The 27,218-nt window shown below is 37.1% G+C and overlaps 1 protein-coding gene across 1 annotated transcript; it reads right to left on the bottom strand.

Moving 5' to 3' along the window:
* Positions 1-703: 703 nt before the first annotated feature.
* On the bottom strand, positions 704-25,610 carry LOC110798720 (DNA-directed RNA polymerase V subunit 1). The gene is made up of 20 exons (XM_022003905.2): positions 25,406-25,610; positions 24,112-24,192; positions 21,248-21,374; positions 20,006-20,121; positions 18,638-18,691; positions 17,689-17,853; positions 17,022-17,180; positions 16,781-16,936; positions 14,906-16,663; positions 14,220-14,395; positions 12,476-12,551; positions 12,261-12,385; positions 9,087-9,241; positions 7,607-7,881; positions 5,943-6,116; positions 5,445-5,585; positions 3,654-5,348; positions 2,663-3,393; positions 1,937-2,051; positions 704-1,191 (listed from the first exon to the last, which is right to left on the bottom strand). Exons 2-20 carry the CDS (start codon positions 24,190-24,192, stop codon positions 925-927), a joined length of 6,546 nt encoding a protein of 2,181 aa, XP_021859597.1. The 5' UTR covers positions 25,406-25,610; the 3' UTR covers positions 704-924.
* Between the last annotated feature and the right edge of the window lie 1,608 nt (positions 25,611-27,218).

The raw sequence follows: 27,218 nt of genomic DNA, 5'->3' as shown, positions 1-27,218 counted from the left end.
ATGACAAAGCAATTTAGTAATTAGTTTACCATTAAAGATGCTCTTACATATATACCTTTAAAAGGAGTTATTCACAAGTATATCAAATTGAATGGTCAATGAGAAACTGAGGTGATTTATCCAAAAATAAAAATAGAACCGAGATCATACAGTGCAATTACAATATTCATCAAGGACACAAGGATGAGATATTCTTAATACAATAATTACCTCATCTCATAATTAGGGTAAATTTCCTCATTCAAAATGGTGGTGTTGTTACATGTTGGGAGAAACTGGCATCTAGGGACTCAATGTTTAGTCATGCACGAATTTTTGTTCCCAAAATTAGGACTAAAGTTTAATCTTCCATCTGTCCAAAATTGGGGATACAGTTGACTGGTTAGAACTGTTGTGAACTGATGCTTTTTTTTTTTTGCAGAAACTTGAAAGGAATTCTGTCATAGCAACCATAACTTCGTACAACCAAATAAAAGGACTTATCGGTAACAGAAAACATTCACGATGTGGATAATAAGGCTAATGTGCTTGTAAGAAGATTGGAATAGAGCCATGTAATGTTTCAACATCTCAAGGCCATTTATGTGACTGAAATGTGTTTCAAATTCATCTATAGAAAGATTGCAAGTTAAACACAATGCATTCTCCACACAAAAAAAAAAAAAAAAAAAAAAAAAGAAACTTACAGATGAATCAGGGAACGTGAACACAGGAAAACAAACTGAACTATTTATCACAAGTATATCAGCAGGGATATAATGCCCTAATTCGGCAACTGAACAGAATCTTGCAACAGATGTAGAAATTCATCTAGAGAAAAAAGAGGCAAGTAAGAAGTGAAACCCCATTTCTAGATGCCCAAAATTTACAGTCATGTACAGCTAGCTAGTTATATACACAAAAGCTTCAAAACAGGCACACTCGTCAAGTTGGAGGCGTAGGGTTTGGAGGTGCAGGTGATGGACTTGCAGGAGAAGGACTTGTAGGTGAAGGACTTGCAGGTGAAGGGCTTGCAGGTTGAGGACGTTGTGACCTTCTAAAATATTTTGAGGTGAAGGACTCGGCAACTGAAGGGTACTTACCCTTAACAAATGTCTCTATACATTTGATGTAAGAGAAGTCCGTGTCCTTCCCATCCGTTGACACCACATAAAAGCAGCGACTTTCTTGGAAGTTGCTATGCTTTTTCACCTGCATATAAGCAATATGAAAAAATAATTTAGGGAATGCTTCTACTATGTCATTCGCAATAGGAAAAATTAACATCAATAATCCCCCAACTGTTGGTGGTGATTTTCTTAAAATAATCTCAATTAATTGATTAACCAAGACTAATCCCAACTATTGACATTATCTTCTCAAATAATATCAACTTTTTGTTAACTTGTTAAACTGGGTTAAAATGATGATGTATAGATAATCGGCCCAACTTCAATTTACTTTCCTTGTTCCACCTCCTCCTCTACGAAACCCCCCCCCCCCTCCCATCCCCTTGTGCTACCAACCACCTCTCTTCTTGCGCCTCCCTTGTCTAACAATCATCCCCTCTGTACTTCCACACAGCACCATAACCATCAGACTAAGTATATACTCCAAACTACCATACAAAACATGAGTATTGACATATCACCCAAGTCAAGCTACACAATGTAGATTGTATAATAATTGATCCCTTTTTTCAAAAAAGCACATACTTATCTTCACCAAAGAAAAAAATCACTATCCTAAAATAAGCTTGAAATTTTTGAATGATCTCTACAAAGAAATCTTGAATTTAGATAAACATAAGATAAAAAAATCTGTTCAGAATGATCGAACAAGTGCAATTTAATTTGTTTTAAGTGCAATTTAATTTGTTTTAATAGAATGAACAAGAATAGTACGATTAATGTTGAAACAATAGCTGATTTAATAGCAAGAACTTCATATAACATACCGTAATAAAATCAACTCCAGCCCCAATTTTAGCTGCTTTGTCAGGATGGTAGTTCAAAATGTTGTCAATCAAGTAAGTCTGATCATCAGGAAGAAGTGGCTCACCATCAACACACCTGCAAATAAGCAACCGTAACACCCGACACAGTCAGCGGAAAAGGCAAGCTGAATTGCAACTAAATAAATATACTCTGATTTTCCCTTTAGTGTATCTCTTACCCAGCCCAGTATCAGATTCCAAATGTCAGTTATCACATCTTACTTTATAGCTTTTCCTCCACTTTTATTCTTTAACACCAGAAAAAGTAGTTTTAATATGACAGAGCAATTTGTTCCAGACTTATTTTCTCAAAATGATAGTTCATTTAACAGAATTCCACTCGCCTCTCTTCCCTTCTCTATCAATTCCCAATATATTTTTCCAAACTACAGAAGACGAGCATAGAAGAGCTAACAAGCTCTATATACTTGTTTATTAGTGTCATATTAAGGACACATCAACCCTGATTTCCAGAAGACAAGCCAGATTGCAACTACTTGCAAACAAAAAAATCAAGTCCAAAGGGGAAACAATTTCTAGAGAACAGATATTGTTCCACCAAAAGATAAAAATTTATATCATGAAAGGTCACAAATTATATCCCTCATTCTATGCATTTACCATTCCACGATTTAATTTAAGAAATGCATCAATCAATTAAAAATAATAGAGATTTAAGAGAATTACCCAGACTGATGCATGATTCTTCGAATCGACTGCATGAGTGATTCAACTTCAGATAGAACATCTTTCTCCTCAGTTGGGAACTCGTCCATTCGTTTTCTAGTAGCAGTTAATGCAACCCTCGGAGAATCGTCATTTGGTCCTCTCGGAGGTCGATTCTGATTCTGATTCTGATTTTGATTCTGATTCTTCCTGCTCTTCCATTCTCCAGTGTTTGAGGAGCCCCAGCCACGACCTCCTTCAGGCTGCTTTTTATTCCAACCTGACCCGCCAGGCTGTCCCCAAGGTGATTGTGAATCATCAGAACCATGCAACTTTTCACCAGATTCTTTCTTCCATGTTGAAACATTGGATTTCCCCCAGGAATCTTGTTTCTCACTGTCCTTGCCAGCGTTGGTATCTTCAGAACCCCAACCAGATGATTTCCCAGGCTGATTTGACTTGTCAGAACCCCAATGATCAGCACTACTTTGTGCAGAATTCTTTGATTCACTGGGCTGTCCCCAGGAAGATTGAGTTTTTCGCTCTACCTTTTTGGCATCCCAGCTACTCAGACCTTCTTCTTTAGCATCCTTATCGAAATTCCCGTCACCAACACTTCTGTCGTTACTCTTTGGCTGAGGCCTGTCTTCCTTTTGAGACCCCCAACTACTGGAAACACCGTCTACCAATGCCTTACCTGTGCTCCAACCACCAGAATTTGTGCTATTATTAGCCTTGACAGAACTCCTTGCCTGTTAAATAACTACATCAGATTTCTTCATGGTTTTGATTGAAAATTCATACAAGAAAAAACAATTAAACAATCAACTTTAACTGCTTTAAAACCCGTGAATAAAAAAAATAATAGTAAAAAAAGACTCACACCAAAACATTATGTTAAAGGAAAAAAAATAGAATTCAGAGGCTTCATGAAAAAAGCAATTTCAAGTCGGAAATATATAAATGCACTAAAAATTTCAGGTCAATTGACCTATGTAGGAAACTTTTCTACCTCTTTGCTATCTTTCCAGGTTGAGTCCCCTTGCTGTGCCCAAGAAGACTGAACATTGCTCTCTTTCTTTTTGGAATCCCAGCTTTTTCCAGCTCCCTGTCTATTGAAATTGGAAGAAACCCCGTTTTCATTGTTGTTCTTCTGAGATGAATCTCTAGGTTGTCCCCAGGAAGACAGTGTCCCTTGTTTTTCAGATACCCCCTGGGAAACAGGGTGCTGGTTACCCTGACCAGAGGTCCAACTATCAGAACTCTTGTGACTTTTACCCCAGGGCAGACCCTGTGGATCACCATCTTTTTCATCTTGTTCATTCTTCTTCCAAGAATTACCACCAGTTTGTCCCCAAGTAGACTTTTTAACACTAACGTTGCTAGCAACGTCCCAAGGCTTTTCGTTTCCTTTTTCCACTCCAAAACCAGTACTGCCAGCTGTAATATTTCCAGTAGAATCCCAGTCTTTGGAGCTTGCTGGTTGGCTCTGTTTTGAAAACGATTTGTTTTCTTTTTGCAGTTTATCATTCCAGCCACTTGTTCCTTCCAGATTTTCAGAATCTCGCTGAGGATTGTTTTTCTTCCAGCCAATGTTATCAGTTTCTTGTGCTGGTTTACCCCACGCAGATGAAGGCTCTTTTGATTTAGATTTTGATGCTCCCCAGCCATTCTCTCCAGCTGAATCTTCAGGCTGCAGCAGATCTTTCTTTGGCCCCCAGCCTGAGCAACCACCATCTTCTACTGAGCCAGAAGCAAGATCCTTTTTAGAATCACTTTTCTTCCAGCCTGTGTTGTTATTGGTCTCTTTGCCCACACCCCAAGCAGATGAAGAATCTTTTGGTTTAGACCCACTCCAAGAATTTGGAGCACCCCAGCCATTCGCACCAGAATCTTCAGGTTGAGGCAGATCTTTCTTTGGCCCCCAGCCTGGGCAACCACCATCTTCTATTGAGCCAGAAGCAAGATCTTTTTTAGAATCACTTTTCTTCCAGCCATTGTTGTCGTCAGTCTTTTTACCCGCACCCCAAGCAGATGAAGGATCTTTTGGCTTAGACCCACTCCAAGATTTTGAAGCATCCCAGCCACCAGCTGTAGATGAATTTTCTTGCTTTGACAGATCTTTCTTCATCCCTGAATTTGCCCAACCACCGCCTTCTGCTGAGCCAGAGCCATGATCATTTTCAATGCTAATGTCATTTGTGGCTTTGACTGGTTGACCCCAAACAGGCGAAGGATCTCCCTGATTAGATCCACCCCATGATTTTGATGCATCCCATCCACCACTCTTGGATGAATCTTCTGGTTGGGGCTTTTGCTTTGATCCACCTGAAGACCAACCACCAGTCTTGGATGAATCTTCAGGGTTTGCCTGATCCTTCTTTGATCCCCAGGAAGACCAACCACCTTCTGCTGAGCCAGAACCAGTATCAATTTTGTTCGCATTCCATCCCGTTCCGGAGGAAGGAAATGCATCCCAGCTGGACTCATCTGCCCCGGTGATATCAGAATCTACACCAATTTCCAAAGTCTCCTCAAAGACAGCCTTATTTTCCTGTTCAGGGGATAGAGCTGGTTCCATATATACATCTTTTTCAAAGCTCTCAATATCTTCACCCAAGCCCCCGCTATCAACCTCTTCCTCATTTGCACTACTCACCAGATGAAGAAAGTTGTAAACGTCAGTTGGTTTGTCCGCCATTTCAATCTGCAAAATATAAATAATCAGCGAACCAAATAGCGATGATTGCAGATAATTAAACTACAGATATGTGGATCGTAGAGTAGGGGCAGGACATAATACCTCTTTTGTCTCCCATAGTAGATCGAACTTAGCTCCAGTACCAATAGAAACGCGCTTACCCCATGAACATGATCCTACAATGCTTGCTAGAGTGTCCACATGACATTTCTCAGAAGCCCTCTCAAAGCATTTGCGTGGCGTCTGGCCAGACGGAACAAATCAAAAGCAACAAAAAAAACAAATTATAGATCATGAAAACATCCATGAAAAACGGTAATTGCTATCACGCTCAAATTACAGACCACATAACGTTTTTTGTGTCATAATAATAACTTGTTTTAATTTTTAAATGCAAAATGCAGTACTTGATGTGAATGCTCCATAATATTCTCCTTTTCTCTTATCAGCATTTAAAGCAATGTTAATTGTTATTTCAGTCACATAACCTTTTATTTTACTAGACTCAAAGGCCCCTGATCTTCGCCTTAAACCTTAAGAGTAAACACCTTACTAACAGAGGGAGTATCAAGAATGAGAAAATAAGGTGAAACTTCTTACATATAGAGTTGCCTCGGTGAATGGAACTTGAACATTCAGTGCTCGACATAAAGCCTTGATTCCACTTGTATTGAAGCCGACCAAATTTCCAGCACATGTCATTGAGCTTGCCAAGAGAAGCAGATGCTCTTTGAGCACACCTTTTGTGACCATAGTTACTGATGTTGAGAGGCGCTACAATTAGCAGAAAATAAAACTTTAGCAGGTTAGCCAAACAATGTTCTGTAGGCTAGTCAAACAATATTTTCTTCAACAACTTATATAATCTATATCTCTGGTTTGTATAACATAAGGAAGCTCGATTCCTTTATCTATGTTTGGATGACAACCTATATCTATCACCATTTCCTCACGTCATATAGTCGTTGCTGAACTGCCTACACTTAAAAAATATTGTACAGAAGCGAAGTTTCCTGCCATACATTCCTGATATGGCCAATGAATAAAAGGACAACGAACGCAAGAACCAAGACATTTGATGATAATGCTCCCTATTGCTACACCTAGTGCAGTGCTATTCAGCATTTTACAAAGGAACGTGGGCGGGAAAGCAGCAATTCTCAAAAGTAATGATGTCTGAGTTTGCCAGCAATGTAGTTTTAGTTTGCCGTAATATCCTGTCAAAACAATAGCAATTTAATCGGCAAATCCATTCAGGGTGAGTAGTTACAGAGATCTTGTGAGTGCAGTAAGCTTTGTTGGCCAGTTTTGACATTTGTGTCTGCGAGTTTTTTTGTTCCTTGTAACGTTTAATTGTTGAAATGCCTTACCTATTACTTCCTCCGTTTCTTATTAGATGACACAATGTGACTTTTGACACTATTCTAAACAAGCTCCTTTGACTTCCTTTTGTGATTTATATATTTAAGAAAAAACATAGCCATATGAGGTGTTATTAGATTCGTATTAATGAATATTTTTAAATATATACTTTTTATAATTCTTTCTTATCCATAATTAAAGATATTAATGTTTGAAATCGTGCACTGGCAAACGTGCCTAAAAAATTGTGTCATCTGGGGAAAAAAAAACGGAGGAATGATGATTTAGAGAATGACAAAGTAAATGTACACCATTTCATTCTACATAATAGGAATTGATGGTACATTCCTCTGCCATGCCATCAGAGGAGGGTTAGTACGGTTATACGGACCTATAGAGCTTTAGTTAAGTGAATGTATTCACCCAATTCAAGACTAATATGGAAACACTAATATCGGACTTTAATTTCTGAGGTAGCAAAAGATCAGTTAGCCAAAGACGCACATACAAAGGCAAATCCAGCCACAACCAAAATTAATTAACGAAGCTTAACTACACAATCTCATAGCAAAAAAAATCATAATTAATGAAGCTTAATATTAATCTCAAGTGAATGTTGAATCACGAGATATAACAATATGGATCAAGCTTTATTTCTATGGTTTCCTGGAAACATGACAAGTCAGAGAAACCTTAACTGGAATCTCAAAAAAATGATGGTTTTAAAGGTAACACTTAACTTCAATGCATCAAAGACCAAATATAATTAAACAACTGAGTATCTATTTCACAAAAGAAAACTTCTAAAATCACTTCACAAGTTGCAATCCTTATCATATAATGCAACGAAAAAATATTAACAGCATGCTATAAATATAGAAATACAGGCAGTTTAACCATACCTGCACTGCTTGATCAAAGGCACATGATATTCCAAAAAGGTCTTGGATTTGTTTTATTGCATATGGAATAGAGCGCCTAGTATCAATCAGATGGAAAACAGGCAGACAGCAATCTAGGACAATCCTCCATGCATCACCAGTTAGCCTGACTGCTTCCTTCTCAAGAGCTACTTCCACAGCTAACTCACCCTTTGTACTGCTACAGGGGCTTTGCACCCAAGTTGTTGTTCCTGGATTAATCCAGATTATATTGACGGTGGAAATTCGAGGATCGCCTGTAAGATAATGATAAAGTTTCAAAGTGTACCAAATTTAACCTATCTGCCGGAGAAAAAGTTGACAGAACAATTATAACAGCCTCACTCGGTGTAGAAGCAGTATCCCAATCCATGTTAAACAATTAACAATCTATTAAAAAAAATTTGGAAAATCTGATTAATATGACAGAAAATAAACTACAAGATTGGACAAGAATTCCACCCTTCGATACTGCAAAAAGGAGCTGCACACCAACATTGCTCTACTTTACATAGTAGTTTTAAAAGCATATGGTTCAAATATTATACAAGAGAGTCAGGGACACGATATGATCCATGTATCTTTTCTCAAACTATGTTCACAAATTTACAACCAGTATTATGCTCCGTTTCAACCTATTTTGCATACTTACAATCAGTAAAAATAGGACCGTTAGTGTTATCCCATGTTTACTGCCTACGCTGTACAAAAACAATCACCCGGCACATTTTGCGGTACAAAGAGGCAACAGATACTATTTCTCCTGGGCGTTTCTAGTTTCTACCCCATAAGTTAGTAATTTCTACTTTTAACCATTTAAAAATATAGTTAAAAACTCAAAACTGCATGGACATGTGAATACATTATACGTCAGTACGGTTAATATTGTAGACAGAAATCAATCCATATTTCCCTTTTTTTGGTAATTACAAAGTGGTATTACAGGAAAGAGGGAGTAACTCTAATAAGAGTAATATATTTTCCACAAAATTGTAACTGAAACTCAGAAAATGCCACACTGTTAAAGCAGATACTTATCTCCTCACTGCAACAATATCTATCTTCCAGAAGGAACTAAATGGTCCAGTCTTGACCAATATACTAATTACCATCACCTACACAAATTACTATGTGCAGCACAACTTACCGTTTTACTAAGAAACAATGTTTATATGATGAAGATTGACCTCAAGACAGGTGCACATAAAAGGCATTTCACTTGCTGCATACTTTAGCTATCTTACTTTGAAACAGAAATGAACTCAACTACAGAGAAGGAAATTAACTGTGGAAACAGAACATTCAATTGAGTAGATCAAACAAATCAAAGAATAATAAATTTCACATAATTTCAGACAGCAAGAAATCAAAGAACCTCACTAACCAAATGCTTAAAACTTCTACAAACTGAGTAGATCAAAATTCAAATAAATTTCAAGGGGGAACTGAAGTAAAAAAGAACCTTTAATGATGGTGTCCAACAGAACAGGGCAGATCATATCCGCCATGATATGTTTTGTTCTTTCTAAATCGGTGTCCGTCATGTCTTGCCAGAAGAACTTCAAACATGGCATATCAGTCCATTTACTGTCAGAATGGTTGAAGAAACAGCAATCGCTGCGACCAGAGAAGAAAGAGACATTTAGAAGCATTTACTGTCAAAACCTAAAAGCGGATATAATATAAAGCAGGGGTCCTAACTGAAACATTAATCATGCCTCAAAACTATCGGACATAATTTTATCCACAAGAACCATTATCCAACAAGAACTGCACATTTATTCTCCCGTTGCAAGAATTAAGGAGATAAGAAAACATAAATAAAAGACACTATAATCTGAAAGCGAAAGGTCATGAAATCCTTCCAAAAGAATAAGAGCAAATGAATGGAGCTCCTAAACTATCCTACGACTATTAATATACAATGCTTCAAAATCAGCAGTTCAATGTTAAAGAAAACTTTGCATGCAACAAAAAGCATGTTAATTGCACTCACCAGAGGACAACAAGTCTGCTGGAGAAGGGGAAGAAAGAAAGACTGGAAAGCGCAAAATGTACAACAAAAAGCTCTCCTAGAAGGTTAAAAGGCGTAGAAAGCAGAAAGAATTGGAGTACCATTGCTTTATAAGAAACCACATTTCTCCTGATAAAGCTATGCCATTTCTGTATAAGAAACCACATTCACCCTAATAACGCTATTGACATTGCTTTATAAGAAACCATATCCCCCTTATAAAGCTATTGACATTGCTTTATAAGAAACCACATTCCCCCTAATAAGCTATTGACATTACTTTATAAGAAACATACATTCCCCCTCATAAAGCTATTGCCATTGTTTTATAAGAAACCACATTTCCCCTCATAAAGCTATTGCCATTGTTTTATAAGAAACCACATTTCCCCTCATAGAGCTATTGCCATTGCTTTATAAGAAACCACATTGTACAATCCGGTTGTTGATAATCCAACTTGTAATACCAAAATCCTGTCTCATTCTTTTTTGTGTCTATCAATTTGACAGCTCGGTGAATTGCCTTTTGCCCTTCAAAGGAACTCGGACAATTTTTCGTTTATATTTTAAAGAACTAATTGCACAGAGTTGCGAACTCAAAGAAAGACCCCCCCCCCTCTCATTGGTATGCACTTCCCATCACATGCTAATTGTTACCATTTTTTTCTTCCCCCTTGTTTTGCACACATTCCAAGGAAGAAGGGTTGATGGTGAGGTCAATGAAGTCACCTGGATAGCCTTTACAAGAAGAAAAAGGCAACTGAGAGAACATTGGAAGAAACAACAAAAATACACCCAAGAAAAGAAGAGAGAGCAGGGTTGGGGGGGTGGGGGGGTGTAAACAATAACTGATTTTGATTTTCTTTTCAGTTCATGGTTATCTACCCAGTGAGATATACTAATCTCAGGCTCGCCATTAATGACATTTTCAGAAGATTGATAAACTGAGGTGATAATTTAATAACCCCTTAGTCTATTTTTGTGCGTTTGTCTTTGACATTGGTGAATTACCCCAGAAAATAGCATCAGTATGCACTGACTAGGGAACAAAAAGTCTGCATAAACATTATTGGGACAAGTTCCAAATTTGAGCCATTATACAAGAAAGGCATTTTAGCTAATTCATAATTTAAATCCACAAAAACAAAGACCGAAGCAAAGAAATAAAAGCAATCGTTATAACAACTCCTACACATGATCCGCATGTACCTATTAAAAAAAACCTCTGTTAGATTTCAACATCTTTAAGCAGTAGCAACAATTCTGTTGAAAATCACAGACCACTATAGAATAAGTCATAATTCTGTTGAAAATCACAGACCACTATAGAATAAGTTACAAACACCAAGCGTTCTACATCAACAAACCCTCATAATCTTGATTGGTCAAATAATTGGGTCATGTAAGTAGTATTCTAAAAAGGGCAAATTGGTAGTAATGGGAAGAGTAATCTACAATAATTGGTCTGATATCCTCCAGCCCTCAACAAAATGGGAGTATAGGACACTAGGATTAAATACTCAAAATTTCTTGCTCCCACTTTGAAAAAGATTAAACAAAATTCTTAGCAAACAAACTGTAAAGGAATGTGTTCAAATTAGGGGGGGGAAACTATTAATAAGCAAATGATAACATATTTGGAGAGTCCTCCAATAGACAAGAAATTACAGAAGTACTGTGTAGGATGCCAAGCATCATGCACGTCCAACAAAGAAAAACAAGGATCACAAAAGTGTCGGTTCAAATTTGAAGTGACAAAAAACTAACCTGTATAAGAAAAACAAGACTAACATCATCATGGCCTCTTTTAAATTTTGTGGGAATAATTATCATTCTTATAGTCTTTACATATCACTGCCAAAATTATTTATTAATCTGTTTTACCATTGCCACTGAAGTGGTATTTGATCCCGATAACTTCTGTTCACATAAAGAAGATGATGCAACAAATAATGTAAACTCAAATACAAAAGTCTTACTCTTAAACTACATACACACATGACACAACCTATTCAGTTGCCTATATATTATATACACCATAACATAAATTGTGCTCTTTTTATTTTATTATATCCCAATAATGCACAACGAATTATCTTCCTGCCTGCCTACCCACTATGAAAGCAGAGTATTGTTAAAATCCTACTCGCTCATTAATTCTCAATCGTTGCAAGATGCAAGTTGAAAAGAAAATGATACATGACAGGAGTACAGGACAGCCCACTCAGAAACCAAACATGGAGTTGAGTTCTGTTTGCAACCAGAAACTTTATAAACAATATTGACTATACCTAAAGTTCACACTTAGCAGTATTACAGTAATATTTAATTTTCCCATGAAGCAGGCAAATGAAGAGATGTACCTAAGTATACAAAGTCAGATATCCCCACACTATTTTGCTTTCCATTACTGCATTCTGTAACTTCTGATTCTTTTTATCTCTCACCCCTTTTCCTAATTGGTTTGTTGGGGCCAGGGGTGGTGGGAGAGGTGGGTTTTGCAGAGAACCACCATATTTATTTACTTTAGTTGAATGCTAACTTAAGATACATAAACTTCATGAACAAGATAGCAAAATGTTAAGATCCTACCCCGAAAATCTACACAGAAACATGACATACCTAACAGACAAAAGTATCCTCTTGAAATGATAACCATATTTCTTCTTCTTACGTAACAAGTTAACTTGTTCCTCACATTTTTGTAGAATGTCATGCATACCAATGCCTGACGCCTTTAGCAAGCCCTACACAACGTAAAACAGGTCACTTAATGTAGAGCTTCCACGAGGAGAATTATTGTTTACAAATGAAATAAGGGATAAGAGGATACGAACCGAATTGAGATGAATATGACCAACAAGTCCTGCGTCTATTTCACAACTTTCAGGTTCAAGCTTAGGCCGTTTGTACCTGTATGGAGTGACAATAAGGATTCAAGCAACACCAAAACAGAGAACAAAGCATCTGCTGAAACTAAACTACGTAGCATTACCACAATTTTTATACTTGAAAGAACTGAATCACACAATTAAGTAAATAAATCAGATTCAGACAATGTGTGCAGTAATAATGACTCAATTATTCTACGTTAAAGAAAAAATTTAAAATACGGCATATCACCAAAAAAATATGTACAAAAAAGGCCCTGCTGCTGGTTAGGAACACAGGTAGATACTAGAAATACCCCCAGCCAGCCTAGACTGGATGAGAGATTGTTTCTGAAAGAAACAAAATCATAAAAGATTAAAATACAAATAATTACAGAATCTTGCATTACAAAAATAATAAAAACAAAGCACTCTATCTCAAAATGCCATTTTATTCCCAACAAAGCATGATTGCACAATTGACCAGTACCTAAAGTAATTCTCTATATATTAATAGAAGAAGCATCCTATAATGATCAAACATATAAATTCTATAGCACCTAAGACGCAGAAACAACTTGTGAGCTACCAATATAGTCATTTACAACTAAAAAGTATTACTAAAAGCACGCACAATTTTGTATTTGAAATGCATCGCCAGAAGAAAATTCAACAACTCCATATAAAATATGAAGTAGATCTAAGATAGATTAAAGAAAAATAGACTTGTTTAAAGTACATTAATCAGGAGAATTGTAGTGCAAAGATGCAAACAAAGATCACCAGGGAAATGGAGTAACTAAATAAGTAATACGAATATGATGGTTGTTCGAGGCAGCAACTGAAGTTTCATAAAAAGAGTATTATATCGAGGCCCATAAGCACTTAAAGAAGTAGGAAAGAAGACAGAGATTCTTAATCAACCAATTCAATATTAACAATTATATTCTTTTTCTTCCTGTAGGATGCTACTCTCAGAAATGGCCTTCAAATTAGAGGAAATGATGGCTTTGATTTGTTGATAGAAAGAACATTTTTGACAGGCTCTAGTTCTTATAATGATGTAACAAAATAAGCTCCATAGTCATCTCGTAAATTATTAGTACGCATCAAAGCACTGGAACAAAAACTTCATTAACTACTCATATAAATTAATTTAGGGGAACAGATCGAACATTACAAGACATAGTGACAATAGTGACAATAATTTGTGCCACGGTTAAGATACATAAACTTCAAGTTTCATGAGGCACCTAATGCATAGTGACAATAATTTGTGCCACGGTTAAAGGATGTAAAACAATTGCCTGAAACCTCAAGAAGATAGTACAACGTGAAAATTGACCAACAAAGCAAAAAGGAAGAACGGAGAGCAAAATCACCAAGTACACCGATTAATACAAGACATTCAACCAACTTTCACATGTTAAATGGTTGGTGAATTTTAATTAAAACTGAATGGGCTAGTAAAGTGGCTTTTAATATTGTATTTATATATTCTATATGTAACCTACAATGTTATATTGACATTATAAAATGACATTTAATGTTGTATAAAGTTCGAATGGTTATCATTTTGAATCAAATGGATTCTGTTTAAATAATTTAATTTAGGACCAAAAGGAGTAAAATAGAAACAGTAAAGGAAGCATATCAAGAAACACACCATAAAGAGTTCTTTTACCAAAAATTGTGGGAAAAGGAAACTTACTCGATAGCAAGCTCGATCGCAGCATCTCTGAGGCTAACCTTTTTCAAATGATTTTTTACAAGGCATGAAGCATTTTCTTGGCAATACTTCCTCCCACAACAACAATCATTCAGATATAATATAACACGTCGGTCATTAATGTCATTCCTGAAATTCGCACGGCAGAACAATATTTCCTGGTAAAAGTAAGAAGAAGAATCAGCATAGTAATTTTCCAAGTAAATATGTACCATAAAACAACTTGAGCAACAGTCACGAGTCAATATTCTTTTTACTTGAATTGAGTGTAATGGATTAAGGGGGTAATAAAAGTCGAACCACCTTAATAAAAATAAAGTGAAGGTGGATTGAGGTGGTTGCAAGGAGGGTGGTGTGGGGGTATTATGATGAGAAGTGGTGGTGTTGTGAAGAGAAGGGAGGAAGAAGGGGAAGCTATTACCCCCCAAATGAGGGTAATAATCACCCTAGTGTGATGGTGGGTAACTATTACCCCCATAACGAGGGTACCTATTCCCTCTTTCCTTTTCTTTTCTTCTTACCAACACTAGCTTTCCCACCACTTCATTCCCTCATCATCATCTTCAATTACCTTGTTTTTTTCAGTTCGACTTTTATTACCCCTTAATGCATTACCCGCAATCCAAGCATGCCCTAAGAATAACATGAGTATGACTATGAAAGAATACCTTCATCATATCCCAAGAAGAATTGCTATTGGGAGAAGAGTCCAGAACAGCTTTATAAGCAGGATTTGACATGGCAGTTGCTGCCAAAACACCAACTGGCTCCCCAGCAGGAAACAAATTCTGGGATTGCATCCCTCCAACCCCATACTCAAACTGGATTACTGAATTACTGCTGATATTTCTAACAGTGCCATCATAGCATATGACAACGTCTCTAAGAACTGCCATCAAATTCTTAAACAGTGTTCCGGGTTCAGCCAAACCTTTTGATGAACGAACAATAACCTCCCTGGTTGCGATTGAGTGAACAATCTCTTCGTAAGGGTCCAAGCCATGAAAAAAACATCTACTTACAAAACCAAACTCCTCTGAAGGATACACATCTGCAAATGGATATTTTTGATGAAAAAGAGATGCCACGTCCTCCACAAGTCCCCTAGAATAAAATTTCCTTCTATCGGAAAGCTGCAGTCCCAAAAATCCGATTTGCTGAACAATTTTATCAATAGCTGAGTCACTCCTAGAATCAATCATACTTCCAAGTGCTGAAGATATTAGAATGAAATTTCCTACGGGAGATTTAAACTCGCGAATATGATTTTCAAATTGCACCTGCACTAATTCATTGAAGGATGATCTCAACTGCAATAACAGGGGTGAAAGATCTTGTATATTTCTTTGAATATTTTGCAACTCTGATTTGGGGAAAAAGAAATCATGTAAGCTGACACTAAACCCTTCAGAAAACAAATTTTCCATCAAAAGAGGCTGCAGAGAGTCAAAAAAGTCCAAAGCATCTTTAGGGCTTTTGTTGAAGAACAATGATGTGAGCACATCACTAATAACTGATGCCACGATATCCCGATTGAAGTCTAACTTCAATATTTCACTATCATGTATCAACAGTCTATCCCCATGGCACTCGAAGTGAGATGGTAAAGCAGTCTGCAAAACTTGCTGAGCGGTCCAGCGAGGTCCAGAGGAATGTGCTTTCTTTTTTTTGGCATTTGAAGAACATGCTTTCCACAGAGCAGGAGATGGCAAAAGACTAGAGGCATACATAGCCAACTGGTTAGCAGATGCTCTGTCCAGAAAATACACCTCAAACATAGTCTTTAAAGATAACAATGAATCAGTAGATAGCTGCAAGTTGAGATTTCCGCTATGTGAACTGAGCAACTGTTTCTCTACTGAAAACAGTTCCAAAACCTCAGCCCTGGCAGAAAGCGACTGTGGATAAAATAAGTGAACGCAGTCCCCATCAAAATCTGCAGCTAAAGGACCACACATTAAAGGGTTTATTTTGACCACGTGATCATCATGAATGTACACACGCAAGGCTTGTAGCGAATGCTTGTGAGTAGTAGGAGGTCGATTAATGAAAACAATATCACCATCCATGATCCTCCTGTGAACCATTTGGCCGAGTCTAAGGAAGGTATGCCCCTTAGAACCCTCCCTCAACGAGTATGTTGACAAACCGTCCCTAAAGGTAAGGCACAAGTTCTTATCTACAAGACCTTGCAAGTACTGTATATTATGCACATTCACTCTTTCTTCAAAAGTCATTTTTTGGGCAATCTCACAGGGCACACCAACTTCATTGACTGCCCTATAGGCATCCCCCGTGATGACAGAACGTGAAGAGAAACCAGACCCCTTGCTTATGAAGAGGGTTCTCATCTTTTCAACCCAGGCTTTTGAGGAGTTGTTGCCTTCTTTGCTTACCCCATACCGGTTATCAGCAGCACGGGCAGCCTATCAAACAAATAAAATGAAGATACATAGTATATGTAAGGCTGTAAGCTCCAAATGTAAACAGTTAAAGCCATCACATCTAAGTAAAAATGTAAATTGGACATTACAAATTTGTACCTTGCCCGTTCCCCTGACTTGAAGATACTGTGAAACAGCTACTTGCAAGTCATTCGCTTCAACTTCATGCGACTCAAAATTGGGTTCACCAGATCGAGAGCTCCTAATAACCTCAATTTGCCTGAGAACTTTCTTTAACATGGCTGAGCAAAGATCCTGAAACCATCACAAGGCAACAATTATAAGAGGCTAAGAGTTGTCAACTATCAGAGGTAAACCAAACAAATATGACACAACTCACTGAGGACATAACGCTGACTCCGTCTGATATATCTGGAACAGATAAGCAATTAGGTGGAACTGGTACATAGCGCAAAATATAACCCTCTTGCGGAATGTATCCTTTCTTGGCAAGCTTCCTTTTTGTATCTTCAGGTAATTTTTTCAACATCTCTGTAACCTGATTAATTGTGAAAACATGGATGAGAGAAAGATCCAGGAGAGCAGAGATACAACGCAATGGAGAAGTTTGTGGGGGGGGGGGGGGGGGGGGGGGGGGGGTGATAATTATTAGATGATCACTACACAGATTATATTTAAAATTCCATTTTCAATTATCGGTGATTAAAGAAAGATGACATAAGTGTGAAAATTCAGACGGAAACATAAGAGGAATACAGAATAACTAAAACATAATAAATAAAATTTGTGTCTACCAACTACCAACAAATTACGGAAATATCAATCAACAAAACATCAATGATGGTTACATCATTGCAATATCGAAATTTCATAATCACCATGCATATGAACTGGAAAAGGTGATCAGCTTTGTGGATATCAACACTTAGTACAGGAAATTTTTGAAATTATTGGAAGTAAAAATAATGAAGCGAAACAGTACACTGGCTTATAAAAATAGGTTTATCTGCTTCCAATCAATTGTACTGATTGCACAGGAAACAAACCTCAGTAGGAAGCAGCGTCCTAGCACAACCATCCCCATATCTGTAACCATATCTTTCAAGAAAGTTCCAACCATCTTGCACTCTTGATCTGGCTGGTATTCTTAACTCCAGGAAGAAAGCCCCATCACTGTTCTTGCTTTCTTTAATAGATACATGGCAAGCTTCCTATGCAAACCTCAAACAAAAATGAAGTTAACATAAACAGTAGACTGTAGACGGGACAAAATCCCCAAGCCACAGTCTGAATATACACAAGCCTTCAAGCAAAGAGGTCAGAATTCTATAAAAAGGAGAGGAAAATAAAGATAGACATAAAGACTTCTAGTTCAAAACTCCGAATGAATGCAACAGTGCTTATGAACTAAATTGTTTTCCTTCAGAACAGCTCAACCAACTAACCATCTTGATTCTTGACTCAGAAAAACTTTTGGTAGCCGAAATGGTGTACCTCAGAACAAAACCCAGAAGCTATAAATACGGTTTTAAGCCATAATTATACTTGTGCAAATTCCACAGATCGTTATCTCAAAATACAACAGAAAGGTCAGCAACCCTTACTGTTTGCAAACTGTTGAGTTTCTTTATTATTGGTAAATTGTTAAAAAAAAAAAAAAAAAAAAAAAAGAGAGAGAAACATATAAAACATTTTGAAAGATGCTATATCATATTATACCCATTTTACTTTTAGACTAAAACTTCCTAAACATAAGCATACCCTGGTAAAAATTACCCCAGCTAAATCCTTCCAAAATTATTTGAGCATATAGATCTGAAGCTTTACAGGTGAAAAGAACATGGCCCTAATGTTGTTGGGGGGGGGGGGGGAGGAAAGCCATCTTCCAATTAGTTTACATTACAAAGTCAAAAGAAAATAAGATAAATGGAAACATATTGAACATAAGTTGTTAAACAAATAAAAATGAAGAACATACAGCATGTAAAAACTTACATCACAACATGCTGACAACAATTTCTCCATAACACCATTGTTCTTCACTGGGAACTGGAAAAATATAAGGGATATGAATTAGAAGTGTATGCCACAAAAGAAAATACTAAAAAAAACGAGCATAAAAGAGAGAGGTGAGAGAGAGCTTGTGCCTTTTGACCCAATGCAACATGTAGCATACGATGCATGAGCTCGCACCAAAGTTTTTAAGCATTCAAGCAATCAATTATTGAAATAGACAAGATCAAATGTTCACCATGAAAACTTTTTCTTGTTGGAAAGTGGCAATAAACAGTCTAAATTTACAGTTCCAGAAAATACTAATGCAGTAATATCATGTAAACATGCAAAAGCATCACTAATTATGGACCATCACGAAAATATGCAAAAGCCGAATCTAAGTTCAATACTTCCTTCGTTCCTTAAATATTGCAGCATGGTTGACTTTACCTTCTCCAACTCATGACTTTGACTCTTAATATCTAGAATTATGTACAAGTAAAAATTATAAAAAGTTGATATTTGGAAAAATATATATCGATACATATCTAACAAGATCCCACACGACAACAATTTTCTTACATATGAATCACACAAAAGATAACCAAAAGTCTAGTGTCTGAATAGCGTAATAAAAAATGGTGCAATATTTAGGGAACAGAGGAATTATAGAAAACATTATTAACCATGTATTACATTTCCATTTTAATATTAACTAGTGTTCGTTGACATCCGAAGAAATAAGAAGTGAAAATTTGAGGAGTTATTTTGTTGGCATGAGCATAGGAAATTTGAGGGTTCTACTTCCCGCAAAACAGGGAAGTTGGTTACCATCTTACCTATAATACCTTAATATTTCTGCATAGACTTGAAAACCACTTATATAGGAGTGCAGTATCAGTTTATGTTTAGTATTTAAGCATCAAGAGATTCAAGAGATGTCATCAAATAAAACCAGGAGGAAGAGATGTAAAGAGCCGATAAACGACTGGAGAACTGAAGATTAATATTCCAGAAAATGGAGATACTTGGATAGGGTGGACTGGTAGAGTAGTTGACCACAAGAAAGAACAATACTGCATATTGAGGTAATATGTGATAGAAGTGTATTGAAGAGATACTGGTCCACTTCATTTACAAATGTTTTGACTTGTTTGAATTACTAATAGCTAAAAGAACAAATCCATAAGAGTAAGAAAACCCTAACAGAGGCAATGGTATTGTAGCAAGACAATGCTATTATCAAATATATCAAACAAAAAGATATCACAATCACTACAAGGCCAGTGTCCCGCTCCATCAGAATCCAGAACACACAAGTATATATGCAACTATTCCAAATCACAAGCATTTGTTTCATCTCCATACCTTATTTGACTTCATCTTCAAACATTTCAGGCACACTAAGCTAAACATGCGTTTTAATTCGCTGATATGAGATGGGTGATAGATCGGTATTGGCAACTCAATGTAGCCAAAGTGACCTGAAAGAAAGTTTTATAATAAGTGACTACAATTTTCTCTTTGAGATGTACAAAACAACTTTTGTATTGACAAATAATAAATAACAAAGAAGAACATAAAGCACAGACAAAGAGGGTGTTAACTATACATAAAAGAGGATTAGGAACTAAAAGACCCAAGTATTTGTAATGACATATATTCCATTCAAAGGATCCAGCAAGTTGGCATTGTTCAAGTTCCCATTTACCAGAAACCCACTAAATTACCACCATTTAACAATTCTTAAATGTGGGGGATAACTAGGTTACATTCAACTTAGCCCATGTTGTTAAAGGTTATATGATGTAGAAATGATGTTTTTCCTGTAAGTGATTCAAATTGGGTTCTATTCTAGACTTACTGAGCTTCCCAACGACTGGTTACTTACCGAATTTTGACGAGAAACGAAGAAGTTATGATGTTTAGGAGATAGCAGTTAGTTCTGCTGCGGGCCCGGTCGGGCTAGACCGCCCGGTGGACCGGCGACAAATTTAGTGTAGACCCTCGAGTAAAGGCAAGGAAGCCCATGTGCCAAAAATAGAATATAGCAAGCTGCAGATAATCCACTAAAGATGCAATGCAATTATGAAAGTTCTCATTCTACTCCAAAATCATGAGAAATTTCCAGAAGTGAACATTCTAACAAATGGTCAAAGTACTTCTCAAAGGGTATTTGCTTCGTAACCAGTGATGTCAATTCAAAGGCGGACGCAAGAAGGACATCCAAGGTAACAGAAGCTGAAGGATAATTGCACAGGTAAAATAATAAAACTCAAAAATGACCTTTAAGACTACAAAATTGTTGGAAAAGGAGAATCCACTGCACATCAAAAGTTTATCATGACTTGCTAAAGGTGCTTTTCATCAAATTGCTAAGAATTAGCATTTTAAGCTATAATCTGATCAGGAAAAGGCAACGAACTTCAATAACTCCTCTCTTTATTGGACAACATTGTTTCTATCGCACTAACTATCGGTAGCTAGGCATGGTCATTGGCAGCTGCATGCCTTAAAGCCATTTTATCTTCTCTTTCTACTAATACTATAACAAAAGAGGGAACATTTCTCTTACATTTAGACACGTAAATATATCAACAACTAACATACCTTCACACTTTCCCGGTTCTGCAGTACCACAAGACTCACATTTACCCATTTCCAACGGCAGGCCAAGAAAAGGATTTGCCAACTGACTAGCATGACTAATCGGACAATCGCTGATGGATGACGTTCTCTGCAAGGTGAAGGGGGGAAAACCTGATTATTCACATGATATAAAATATCAACAATATACAAATTTAGGCTGGAAATGTCTCATCCTTCTAGGAAAAAAAACACCATCTTCCAGAGATTGTTTAACGAGTATTTTCAGACACCCTTAGTCCCCTTCACATCCGAAATAAACGGGAACCTAGAGACGGTACTACATGCCATTACGATTGAAAATTTGTTATAACTCTTACAAGCACAAGTGTTGTTTACATAACATCAGGAAGGGGTCACGTAATAAAGTTCATTATTCACACAAGCTCTCATCAATCATGTAAAGTTTCTCTAGAACTGAATATGAATATGCATGTGTTTTTGCAAACTTAAGAGATAAACAGTAGACTGAATAAGTTATGTTCCGCACCAAAAAAAAAGCGACAAGCAGAAGAGATTATTGACTTTGCAAGGATAACAGGAAGCCAATTGTTCTCAAATCATCCATCAAACTGGGGGTTTTTATTTTTGGATAGAGATCATATCTGGGGAATTTGAAAATCTAGAGCATGGAAAGTATACAATAACTAACAGATTTAAATATTTAAAAGAAGCAAAGACTCAGTGAACTGAAACTATTAACCAAGTTCATGAATCAGAGAAACATGGGAGAAGCAACAGCCACCATCAACCTGGAAGGCTGGGGGAGAGGGCATAACAGTGAGAGGAGAGCAAGGGAGGGAGGAATTGAAGCACTGCTCAAGTTAAAGATAAAACAAATTTTTAGCTTAAAGTGGTTGAGTCTTGAGACAAAAGTGAGAAAGAACAAACCGAATGTGCCACACTCCAAATTATCGAAATACTGTACATAACGGAAGCTTATGGTAATGCTTGGTGATTCAGCAATGTTTAATTTGCTAGCTCACAAGTCACAAAAGCTTTGCTCCACAAACGTACACATGCACATGCATATTTTCTCATTTAAGCTAACACCAAGGCTGGTCTACAAGGGATATAGAGTTCCGTATAATAGCACATATCCGACATGAGCCATAAACACCTCATTTGTACCTTATTTACTAGACCAAATATGTCTAACAACAAATGCTGATGTGCCGTTCGAATATGAATACTAAAGATACCCAATATTTATAAGTATGTGTCCATGTGCACATGAGCACAGCAAAAATAAAAACCAATACTTCATGTTTATTTAGGTTTCTGTGTCACCTGACAAACTATTAACATTGTGTTATTCAATACAACATCATTTTGCAGACCTTGATTAGATGTCCCGTACCACTCTAATTTTATTTTATTTTGAGGAGGGGGAAATATCTACTTGGGTTAATATTCTGCATTAAGTATTGCAACTCTACTTTGTCATAGATCTTGATGCTTCATAATGCAAAATTCAGAGCCATACTAAAGGCTAATTATTTAGACACTTAACGGAGCATCAAGGACTGTGTTCTGAACTATTGAACATGATATGGGAATATCAACTCTCTTAGTCTGGCTTGTATCCTAATTTTCCAGTCAATAACACCCTAATAAAAAATGAATTCATACTCCAATTATGCATATTCACTCTCCCTTAACACCCCTGACTCTCTAAATAATCCTCACGTCAATTAAAAATCCTACACACATACATTGTCTCATATTTGGTATGTATGTTGCTTTGCGATAATCTCTACAATCATGGTCCCCTGCCTAAACCTCAACCTCAACCTCAACCACTTCCAATCTAGTGCAGAAGCTCCTATATGAAGTGTTATGCGTACACCACTCATTTGTATGCATGCTTCTGTACATGCACAAGCACGAGTACCGGGTGCTCTACGCATAAATGGAAACACAATGCATAAGCAACAATCTTAAAAGGTAATGCAGCAAACAATGAAAGAATAAGCACAGGACTGCTTATTGATAAATCATGCTACCTCCCTCAAACATCAGAACGTGCATTTAAGTCACTGTAATTACAGGTCTGATGGAATAAAGATTAAATGTATTACTTTTATAAAATTTCAAAGAGGTGGAGAAGGGACGGAAAAATATAAACTTGCAGAAATTTTCACATCCTATTTTACGATCTTCTAGCTTTCACAGACCTTGAGCCCTCGTCGTCATTTGCATGAATCGTAAATCTAATAGTGTGCATCTCTTTGCCGCAAATTTCAGCTTATTCTAGTTTCATAAGCTACAACAGTACCCTTCTTTAAAAGAGGGCAAATCAATGCTTGTATCCAAAGCTGATATGCTGTAGCAACTTCTTTAAGAAAAAAAAAAACTTTTTATGTGTAAGCAGGTTTTAACAGGAAAAACAAGAAACTGTGTTTGTGCATCTCTTTCATAACCACCATATACGAACATATAGTTTGCCGCTACAGCACCATAAAAGAAATATGTTCACTTCAAGCCAATTAATCAAACTATGTATACTCTTTCTGTTTCAAAAGGAATGGCTTCCATGATTCCATCGAATTTGTTGGAATGAACATTTGCTCTTGCATATGATAGTTTGAAGCAGAGAACAAAACGAGATCTCAATTCCACACAACACAGCCTAGATAAAGCTTATTCTATAATATGCGCTAACCAAGATGCTAACACAAAGAAGTGATGGTACTTTATAATTCCACCAGAAATCCAAGATTAGTTGACTGAAAGAATACATAACCTGGCCACACAAACTAACAGCACTGTAATAACATGACACATAAAGTATGTGTCATGTGACAGAAAAAATTGAGCACACTCACAATATCATTATTGCTCGCCAAGCCAAACTTGATTCCAATCAACTCTCCGTCAGGAACTGTTGAAGCCTCGCCTTCCTCCATCTTCAAAAGAACAAACAGTTATTCAACATATACATGTAAGTTTGGACATATGTGATTATATTATAACAACATACTTAAAGACATGTAAGCTTTTTTTCAATTGTCACAAAACAGTAAGAGAAAGAAAATGGTGCCCTTAATGAGGCAACCATTTTCATTAGAAAAATAACACACTTCTAAAAAAAATATGACAACTGATATATGAGCTATCCCCACTAGTGGAAAACAGAATAATCTAAGAACAAGCTACATCAGTATCTTAAATTACTCAGAGTCTTCGTTTCACCTCAATTAACTGTGTCGAACACTCAAGACATGGATAAGACAGTTGAGAACTTCATGTTGGACTAAAATCATGCAAATTTTTCATACAGTTGCCAGGTCTGACACTTCTAACCAAGTCAGAGAAACATACTTGATATCCCCTCCCCAAAGCCCAAAAAAATGCCTTGATGGGGTCAAAAGACTAAACAAACAAGGTGATTTCTACATACCCAACCACAATTTTAGGTATTCAACAAATGGCCACAGAACAAAATCACCCATCTAACGACAACTAAATGAGAATAGGAACCATAAACATCTCTATTCTCTTAGCTCGGGCTCCTGTCAAGCTTCCCTTTGTCGTCGTAAACAACTACAAAACAACTCGATTATCCACTTTCGACTGGGAACTAAGCCCTAGAAAGGAAAAACATTAAAAGGTCCTGGAAACACACCAGGTTGTTACTTGTTAGGGCAACCCACATTTAGTCTCCGTACAACAGCTATTTCAACAAGTTATCAAAATTTCAAGATGAAATCACAATGACACCAACTACCCAATAAAATTACCTTATAAGTTATAACATATCGCAATCGGCATACAAAATTTTCATCACAGTCGCTCATTTACTTCGCCAAAATAAAATTATCAACTTTTCCGGGAAATTTCAAAACAAACATGAAGAACAAAAAAAAGACAAAAAATCTCAACACACATTAGCAAAAATAAGACAACATTGTAGAAATTCCTCAACAAAATACGCAAATATGAAAAAAATAAAAACATGCAAAACCGCATCAAAAACAAAATATTCCGTGTAACATTAACAAGCCCAGATGATCCCCGCACTACTGAGACATTCGACACCAAAAACGCGAAATGTAACACTGAAAATGAAGAAATCAAACACAAAAACCAAAAAAAAAAAAAAAAAATTAAAAGACTTACCAGAATAAAAACACTGCTTTAAATTTCTGTGTTGAAACACAAATTAAATTAGCGAAATGCGAGTGTAAACCCCTAAATTTTCCCCCAATAATCCCTCAATTTCACGAACATCCGAAGCGAATTTTGGAGGAGAGAGTGAAGAAAGAAGGAGAGAGAAAATGGGGGTTTAAGGTGGTTTGTACACATGCAGTGAAACAAATAGAGTCAGAGAGGGGGAGAGTCGTTGAGGTGAAAAAAAGAAGGGTATATGAAGGTATTTACCATTTTAGCCTTTTCTCTCTCCTAAATTCAGAACTGCACACAAAAACACTGCCTTTTGTTGCTGAGTGGTGCGTGTACTAATATTTTGGACCCAGAAATTACCAAAAGGGGTTCTGGAATTCTTGAGATTTGGGAATATTTTCATTCGTTAGGTGCGTAATATTAAGGGGAGATTTGGGGTAGATTGGACTTTTGTGAAGAATTTATTGAGGATATGCCACTTGGACAAAAGCAAAAAAAAGGGTGAAAGATAAATTTTGAAATGCTTTGGCCAAATTTCTAAATTTTGGCGAAGTTGTTTATGAAATCCCGCCTATTCTTGTTTTTCATTTCCAATCATGGTTTGTGTTGTAAATAGGGGTGTTAATGAGCCGAGCTGAGACCGAACCTTTATAGGCGTGGCTCGAGCTCAAAACTCGTGAGCACAGGCTCGGCTCGAGCTCGAAGCTCGTCGAGCCTGGGAAATAGGGCTCGAGCTCGAATTAAGAAAACCGAACTCGGATCGGCTCGAAGCTCGATAGGCTCGTTGAGGCTCGATAGGCTCGCTCGATATTGATCATCAAATGTTTAATTTAAAAAACATGTTATCAAATTTTTCATGTTTTATACGTTAAAAACAAATATTTAGTAAAGTTAGTTTATGAAAAAACTTATTTTATACAAAATACATATATTAAAAAGAACTCGAGTTTATTCACGAATTTTCGAGCCGAGCCATTGATAGCTCGGGCTTGGCTCGTTAAGTTCTCAAACCGAACCCGAGCTCGAGTCGAGCTTGCTCGAGCCGAGCTTTGACCGAGCTTTGTCGAGCCGAGCATCGAGTAGTTCGCGAGCAGGCTCAGCTCATTAACACCCTAGTTGTAAATTTGTAATTAAGCGTATAGTTTTTATACAAACTTTTGTATAAGGCGGTCTTACCGTAAGACCGCCTTGATGGAAGTCCAGTTGCTGCCTTGATGGCAGTCCAGCTGCCAAGTAGACAATGACGTCAACGTTTAAAAAAAACCAAGTTCGGAAATATATATACCTATTTATGATTTATTTATCATTTATTTTCAAGCCTTTTCTCTCTCTTCCTCATTTCTCAGATTAGGGTTTTCTCCTCTTTCCTCCCCCCTCCCTCCTCCCATCACGTTTTCTCTCTCTTCCTCCTTCCATCACACACGTGGCGGCAGCGACAGAGACGATGGTCGTCGTCGTAGGAGAGAATAATTTTTGCCAGAGTGGAAGAGCCGCAGCGATGTGGAAGCAAGGAGCAGAGGCATCGAGGCAATGTTAGGGTTTTGCGATGGAGAAGAGAGGCGGAGATTTCGGGAAACTTCTGCTGCTGCGGCGGTATGAATGAGAATGCGGTTGAATTTGGTGGTCGGAGGTACAAAGGTCGGTGGATGCTGAGGCGGAGGTACGAATGTGGATGCGGAGGCGAATGAGGAGGCCTCTACAAAGACATCGGTTGTGGTTGTTGCGGTACCTCTCTTCTTCATCTCTCCTCCATTCTTCCTCATGTAGTTAGATTTTTTATTTTCGAAATTCTGACTTGTATTTTCGATCG

Source organism: Spinacia oleracea, chromosome 1 (genome assembly GCF_020520425.1).
Source record: "Spinacia oleracea cultivar Varoflay chromosome 1, BTI_SOV_V1, whole genome shotgun sequence".
In the NCBI taxonomy this organism is placed as follows: domain Eukaryota; kingdom Viridiplantae; phylum Streptophyta; class Magnoliopsida; order Caryophyllales; family Amaranthaceae; genus Spinacia; species Spinacia oleracea.
This window is presented reverse-complemented; position numbering and strand designations above follow the sequence as displayed.

What these genes read in the sequence shown, in the direction of transcription:
- LOC110798720 (XM_022003905.2), bottom strand. Translation starts at nt 24,192, where the DNA reads ATGGAGGAAGGCGAGGCTTCAACAGTTCCTGACGGAGAGTTGATTGGA. An exon ending in TGAAGATGAAGTCAAATAAG is followed by an intron (nt 18,692 to 20,005) that starts GTATGGAGATGA and finishes ATATTTTTCCAG; the next exon opens with TTCCCAGTGAAGAACAATGG. An exon ending in TCACCGAGGCAACTCTATAT is followed by an intron (nt 5,586 to 5,942) that starts GTAAGAAGTTTC and finishes CCGTCTGGCCAG; the next exon opens with ACGCCACGCAAATGCTTTGA.